Genomic DNA, 8152 nt, shown 5'->3' on the forward strand with positions numbered 1-8152 from the left:
AACTTTGAACCTTCAATCTAGATTCAAAATCTTAGACACTTTGAACTACAAAGTCTGAGGTCCTCAAAGCTTTATAAAACTACACTCTCCAATACAATAGCCTCTAAGGTCCAAATTCAACACAGAGTGAGCCCTCAATAAACTGTGGTATCTTTACATTAAACATCTGCCAAGTTTTACCAGTTATTCTTCCATAAGATTTCTCATGTACTCTTCTTTATTTCTACAATCACTACCCCAATCCAGGACTCAATCACCAAGCAGCTAATTTATTCCTTACTGTATCATATCCCAACTGCTCAGTTCAGTTCAGTTGTTCAGTCGTGTCCGACTCTTTGCGACCCCATGGACTGCAGCACACCAGGCTTCTCTGTCCATCACCAACTCCCAGAGCTTACACAAACTCATGTCCATCAAGTCAGTGATACCATCCAACCATCTCATCCTCTGTCGTCCCCTTCTCCTCCTGCCTTCAATCTTTCCCAGCCTTGGGTCTTTTCCAGTGAGTCAGTTTTTCCTATCAGGTGGCCAAAGTATTGGAGTTTCAGCTTCAGCGTCAGTCCTTCCAATGAACATTCAAGACTGATTTCCTTTATAATTGACTGGTTGGATCTCCTTGAAGTCCAAGGGACTCTCAAGAGTCTTCTCCAATACCACAGTTCAAAACCATCAATTCTCTGGCTCTCAGCATTCTTTATAGTCCAACTCTCACATCCATACATGACTACTGGAAAAACCATAGCTTTGACTAGACGGACCTTTGTTGGCTCAACCAACCAAAATTCCACAATACCCCATAGTTACCATGGCCTATTATATGAAAAATGAGAGTTCTAGTCATCATAGCCCAGTTAGCATTTCTCCTTATTTCCTACCGTAAACTCTCCATTCCAGGCAAGTAAACCTACATGTATCTTACTACACCTTACGGTATTTTCTTCTATCTCAAAAAGCTCTCTTCAACTGGTTGATGTCCCTCCAGCTTAATAAATCCTCATTTCAACTACAATACATAATTGGAACTCTTATTTTTATATCTTGACATTTATGTCTACTCTGGCAAGCTCAATACTTTTTACCTCTTTTCTCTCTCAAGACTGTGCCTTCATGACTCCTACTAGCCACAGACACACAATAAACACTGATGACTAAAACAACAATGTTCTTACTGTACATGTTCTCACATTGTTTAGTTGGAACTATAGTAGCTTCAGAATGGAATCACCCAGTATCAAAGGGAGTCTACACTTCCTGAGAACTGTTCTCAGTACTGCTGTTTCTGCAACCTAGCTAGGACAGAACCGTCCCAACTAGTCCTAAGGCAAAGCCTTCACACTGCTACATGGCAGTGTTACTACCTTCACAACTCTAAATGGTATTTTTCTCCTTAACGTTGCCCCCTTCCCCTTGTAAAATAATTGACAGCCAAACTAAGTTTAGCCCAAAACAGTAAGCTGTTCCTATACTAAATCTCAATCATTTAAGATTAAATTCAGCCCCTTTAAAAGGGGCACAGTAAATATGTTTTATAACAACTTTATAAAACTTTATCATTTTATAAAAACTTTCATCAAAAGCACAAAATATTTAAAAAGTCTGGTCCCAGAAACTTGTCATTCAGGAAATAGTCTCAAGGCCAAACTTGTGATCTCTCAACAAATTTAAAAAAAAAAGAAAAAATGGAGTTTATTCTTGAATTTATTACTCAGTTTCATTTTCTCAATTTCAAAAACAGAGTTTATGTTTATAACCAATTATTAAAAGAAAAAACATCTAAGTTATCTACAGAACTCTCAAACGATTTTTTTCTGAGCCTTATCCCAGCATAAAAAGATGTGGTTTCTTATTTCCTCACTGAGATAAAGAGATGTGGAAAAATTGTAACTATCATTATTTAAGACTTTCCAATTGTTACTATTATGCACACAAGAATTTTTTAAAATATCTAATACCCTAATGCCAGATAAAAAGTATTGTGTATGCCACAGTGTTTATTAACAAATTTCTAGGACCATAGAAAAGTTAATATTATAAGCAATATAATAAAAATTGAATAAGAGGTCCCAATTCAAAAAAAATAATTTTATGGTTGCTGTCGGGACTGCAAGCGGCATGGGTTTGATCCCTAGTTGGGGAACTAAGATCCCACATTTCACACAGCACAACCAAATAAATAAATGGTGCTGTCATGTTTGCAAGATGAAACTGAGGCAAAGACGCAAATAACATATCTACAAGGACTGACGCAAGTAACAAAAATGAGTGCAGCAGGCTAAGTGTACATACAGCCAGCCAGATTGAGGGGAACCACGCTGATTCCCAAGTCCAGTTTAAAGAGGGGAATGGCTACTGCTCTGCTCCAGACAATAGGAATATTTCTGAACAGTTAACAGGATTTTCAAGTCTTCCTCCCAAAATACAGAAATCCATAAACTTCACTCAGAAATTTCCCAATCTGGGACTTCCCTGGTGGTCCAGTGGCTAAGACTCCATGTCCCAGTGCAGGAGGCCTGGGTTTGATCCCTACTCAGGGAACTAGATCCCATATGCTGCAACTATGGATCCCACACGCTGCAATTAAGACCCAGCACAGTCAGTAAATTTTAACCAAAACGAAGAAAAAAAATTTTTAATAAGTTTCCTAATTTTTCAAAGCCCATCAGTAGTTGAAACTTGAAGACACTGCAAATCAAACAAAACACATCTCTAAGGTGATTCAGTCCAGAGAACACCTTTGAACTAACATGTGAAAACTGCTTTCAAAAAGGCATGAGGGGGCAATAGGTAAAAAGTCCAGGTTTAGGTCAAACCGGCTTGGGTTTGACGGTCTAATTCACCACTGAGCAGGTGGACAATGTCAGAAAAAATATTTCTTCAAGTCTGTTTCTTTAAATGTAGAATGTCACCACTCTCTCATACAAGTTGGAAAGTGAAACTTTTAACACAGTATCAGAAATACAGAAGACATTACAAAAATGTCCCTTACTCTCCCTGCTCCACCCTGCAAGTCTGTAAGATAATTTAAAAGATATTAGGTAATAAACACCCTGGAAGATGTTAAACAAGTTATAAAAATGAGATCAGAAAAGAGAGGGGTGCTTGCCATGCCCAGTTCTTTGCTACTCAAAGAGGTCCTTATACACACAGAAAAGATACTGCTAACTAATGGCCTGAAATGGGTCTTCTCAAGATGGTACAGCTAGCTGGATTATCAATACCAACATTAAAAAGATAAAGAGTCACAGCTCCTTAAAGATAAAGACCAAAAGTCTGTCCATTTTATTAACTTCATAGACCCTGACTTGCTGGTAGAAGTGAGAAATAATTTAAGCTTAAACTTTTATACTTTTGGCCAAACTTCCATAAAATTTATTTAAGAAGCATGCTACAAAGCAAAGCATTTACACCAGACTTTTTAATATAAGAAACATGCCGGGAATTTTGTTCTCAGCTTGGTTTTGATCCCTGGTTGGGAAACTACAATACCCACCAGCCCAGACACCACAGTCAAAAAAAAAAAAAAAAAAGTCATACTCTAAGAGTTCATTTAAAGTATGATTTCATTAAACAAAAACAGGGGATTGAATTTACTGGTACAGCTGAAATACCTTTGGACCTCTCAAACACACCAATTTTTTTAAAGAGAAAAAAAAAAATCAACGCACCAACATATTTGTGTTAAAAAGTACAATTCACATATACATAAAAGTTCTTTGGGCTATATATAATCAGAATAGTTCTAATAAATTTCTAATGCGGTTGCATATAATAAAGCATTTTATTCATATATTTGAGTACATGTCTATATAGATACTAAGCTCTAGAAAATTCATGGTATCTTCCTACAAACAGAACACAGGTGGACATTGTGAGAAATGTACAGCATTGGGAAAGTTTAGTTTCAAGATTCTAAACACATTCTCTTTTCTAGCTTCCCAACCATCACACTAAGAGCAAGAAAAAAACTAATGCAAAACAGGATTGACAAATCACAGGGGAAGCAACTAAAAACGATTATTAAGTATCTAAAACGACTTATACTTTAAAGTTAAATTCATATTTCCACTATAGCTTGTCCTAATCTACACAAAATATTCATTATCTCATAGGAGAGTCTGAATGCATTCTATTCTCATATCATCCTTACATAAACTTCTTACAAACGACCATAAACAGCGCAGATGTGTGGATAAAAATACATTACAAATATCTCCAGGTACCCCATAACTACAATCATGATGTTAATTTTAAAATGAAAGATTTCTTAGTGGTTTTCTGAAAAAATTCTGCTTAAAACAAACATCAAAAATTAAGCAGCCTTTTAACCAATGTTTAATGCAAAATGATACTTTAAAAATGACTCCAGAGTTCTGAATTTGGAAAATCTTTGTTTAAAAAAGGTCTTAGCCCGCAAAGATTACGCTGTCAATTTATACTTTTTCTTCAACCATCAGAAGAGACCAGTGTCTACTCTTACTGTTTCACTCTTTAAAAACAAAGGACATTTTACATACTACTAATCAGTAGTTTAATCTGCCTCACGTGGATGCCTTACTTTTTACTACCTCAAAGAAATCAGCATGTAACAAAAAGTGAAAACAGAAATTTGCTGGAAGTCACATTCAGAACATAAATACAAATGTAAAAACAAAGGCCCTTTTAGAGGTTATCCAGCACAGATATTTCAAACTAAACATCTACCAGAAGCTCCTAATCTAAAATGTTTCTCTCGCAAATGAACACTACAAACTGCAACAGAAATCTACCTACAAAGTATCTTCAGACTAAGTAGAAGACGGAACAAAAATATGCTAGGCTATGCAGTCCTAAGTCAGAGAAAAGAACAAAAACAATCCACTACATGAAACATTCAGACATTTTCTAAATTATCAAATGAGTCTATACTCATCCAAAACATTCCGGAAAAAATTTCAATCCAATTCTTTCAAACATACTTTAAAGTCTTTATGTATACTCCGGTGGGAAGTGAAAAAGTTAACCAAAAATAAAGCACTTCACACAAGAATAAAATGATGCAGTTGGTCCTCGGATAAACTGGAAACAAAAAACGTCTTCAAAACCGGAGTCATCAAGAAATTATACGCTTTAGCACACTTTAACTCCAACGTGGGGAGGGGAGGTGGAGGATTGCCACTGTTTTGACAATCCATTAATTACACTATATGTCTATTCCACCTGAGAGTTTAAGAAAACTCTTCAAGTTAGGTCACCGAGGGACCGTCTCTCTAAAAGACGCAAAGCAGCCTACAGATCAAAGAACATCCCGAAACGACTTAGCTTTCTCTCCACGAAACCCTTTCCCCAGGGCAACAGAATGTTTTCACAGAACAGAAACACACCCTCCTGCTAATCTCGGAACAGTCGGACAGAGGCGGGGCACTTTGGAGAGCCAAAGCCGCCCGGTTCACACCAGCAGGAGACCACTGTTACCCCTCCTCGGGCGGCCTCTCCGCAGAACCGGGTCGGTCTGGATCGCCGCGCCCGGTAAAGGAACAATACAATCGCAACTTCCCACGAGCCTCCGCGGTGGTTCTTCGCGGCGGAGGGGACTCCGGAATTCGCCACGGGCAAGGGGCTGGGGCAAAAGGGTAAGGAGGGTGATCACCGGCACCGCGGCAGCTGCCCGCCCCGGCGCCCGGCGAGCCCGCTGGAGTGATGGTGCCAACCGGCCTGAGCTCCACGGCTCTCGCTTGGCCACCGGATCTCCCGACTTTGCTTCTCTGGCAGGCGACCCCAGCCTCCCCTGCTGCTGGGGCGGCAGGGGGCGGGAAAGGCCTCGCCGGAGATTCAGAGCGTCCTCGGCCCGCCACGGAAGGGAACGCGGTCGGGGCGCGGGGGACAATAGGGAGTGGGGAGCACTGCGCGCCCGAGTGGCGCCGCCGGCCGGCCGGGCTGACTGAGGCACCCGCCGCACGGCGCGACTGGGCTCCGCTCGGCCCGGCCGCCGCGCGGTCCGCTGAGCTCACGGCGCCCCCGGCACTGGGGGTCGTGCCTCACCTCCCAGCCCCGCAACCCAGGAGAGGAGCAGAATTAACACTCTCAGCAACACCATCTTCCGCTGCCGCCGCCGCCGCCGCCTCCTCACGGGTTAACAGCAGCACATCGAACCGGAGGGAGAAGCTGAAGGGGCTTGGTCCGGAGCCTCCACGGGAAGCCGGGACCTCCCCGGGCAGGAGAAACGGCGAAGCACCTCCCTCTCGCCCCACTTCAAGAGCCGGCAAAGCTTCCAGCACCTCCAAAACAGGGACCTCCCTCCCCCTCGTTCGTTTCCTTCCTCCCTTCCCCGCTTTCCTTCCCTCGCTCCTTCCCTCTTCTCTACCTCCCTCCCCCGAGCCCGGGACCTCCGCCTCCTTCCTTACCACGTGACCAGCCGGCGCCCAACGGGCAGGCGGAGCCGCACCCCTTCCTCCCGCCCCTCCCCCTCCCCCAGGCGCCCCAGGGGCGCGCGCATGCGCACTGGGGCCGGTTCCCGGGCTGCTAGGCCCGCCGCCGCTTCCTGTCCGCCGGCGGAGAGCTGGGATTGGGCTTGAGAGGCGGGGTTTCCTGGGGTTCCGCCCCCGGACTGGAGCGCAACTCTGTGGACCGTACAGGGTTTGCTCTTGGTGCTGCTCAGACCTGTGTCTTGAGCAGAAGAGGCAAGGTGAGGGATGTTAAGGGGCCGCTGTCCTCGTTTTAACTTCACAGGGAATGGGGATTTTCGTTACTTCTTTTTTTGCCTCCCTGGGTGCACAACTTCTACCAAGTAAACAAAAGCAAAGCCTCCCCCACCCTGCAAAAGAAGCGAAGTCCCAATAAACAGTTATTACTTTGGAGACAGCCGACAAAGCTCAGAACCTCAATGTAAAGCCCTTCAAGCAGCAGAAACATACAGCCTAAGTCCTATTTTTCTGAATTCTGTAAAACTGTCACAGACCAGGCCTTGGCCATTCTAAAAGCGTGCAGCCTCAACCACAGGTACCGAATCTAGCCTGAAAAATGTCCTAGTTACCACTTTCTGTTCATTCTCTGAAGAGAACTCTGGAGTCTCCTTCACCCCAACTTCTTTGAAGCTCCTATTTGAGCTCACAGTAACTCACTTTGATTTTTTAAACTTGTATTCCATGGACTAAAGACTTAAACATAAAACCTGAAACCGTAAGACCTAGAAGGAAACAGGGAAAACTTGATGTTGGTCTTGGAAATGATTTTTTTGGATGTGATGCCAAAGCACAAACAACAGAAACAAAAGTAAATAAGTGGGCCCACATCAAACTAAAAACCCTTGGCAGAAGAATCAAAATGAAAAGGCAGTGTTTGGAATGAGAGAAAACACTTCAAATTGTTTCTCTTACAAGGGGTTAATAATTAAAATATACAAGGAACTCTTACAACTCAGAGGCTACAAAGCAGACAATCCAATTTAAAAATGTGCAGAGGAATTTAGTGCTTTTTCAAAGAAAACATCCAAATGACCAATAGGTGCTTGAAAAGATGCTCAATGCCACTAATCATCAGGGAAATGCAAATCAAAACCATGGTGAAATAAGGCCCACACTGTTAGAATGGTTATCCTCAAAAAGATAAGAGATATGTGGACTTCGGTGGATAAGAATCTGCCTGCCTATGCAGAGGTCACAGGTTCAGTCCCGCATCTGGGAAGATTCCACATGCCCCGGAGCAACTAAACCCCTGCGCCACAGCTACTGAGCACTCTAGGGCCCAGGAGCTAGAACTAATGAACCTGTGTGCTACAACTACTGAAGCCCATGGAGTCCCCACATCACAACTACTGAGCCCTCGTGCTCCAACTATTGAAGCCAGTGCATGGCAAGGAGGAGTAGCCCCTGCACACCACAAGAGAAAGCCTGCAGAAAGCAGTGAAGACACAGCACAGCCAAAAATAAATAAATAAATATATACATATATATATATAGAAAGACAAGACAAACTTGTTGGCAAGGATATGGAAATAGGGAAACTCTTGTGCATTTTTGGTTGGAATGTAAATTGGTGTAAGTATTACAGAAAACAGCACAGATGTTCCTCAAAAAATTAAAAATAGAACTACCATAGGGCCCAGCAACACCCACTTTGGGGTATAAAACCAAAGGAAGTGAAATCAAGGTCTTGAAGAGAAATCTACACTCACATA

At 42.6% G+C, this 8152-nt stretch overlaps 1 protein-coding gene across 5 annotated transcripts in view; it reads right to left on the minus strand.

Moving 5' to 3' along the window:
* ADAM10 (ADAM metallopeptidase domain 10) overlaps window positions 1-6502 on the minus strand; it is a 143612-nt gene extending 137110 nt beyond the window's left edge. For 2 of the 5 annotated variants that reach the window (XM_086321198.1, XM_086321200.1), the window contains exon 1: window positions 6019-6338. In XM_086321198.1, coding sequence (XP_086177324.1) covers window positions 6019-6073 — 55 coding nt within the window. In that variant the 5' untranslated portion in view covers window positions 6074-6338. The other 3 variants (XM_086321199.1, XM_086321202.1, XM_086321201.1) reach the window with 3 other exon arrangements.
* Between the last annotated feature and the right edge of the window lie 1650 nt (window positions 6503-8152).

This window comes from Bos grunniens, chromosome 10 (genome assembly GCF_055505025.1).
Source record: "Bos grunniens cultivar Pamir isolate PY7600 chromosome 10, Bosgru_T2T1.0, whole genome shotgun sequence".
Taxonomy (NCBI): domain Eukaryota; kingdom Metazoa; phylum Chordata; class Mammalia; order Artiodactyla; family Bovidae; genus Bos; species Bos grunniens.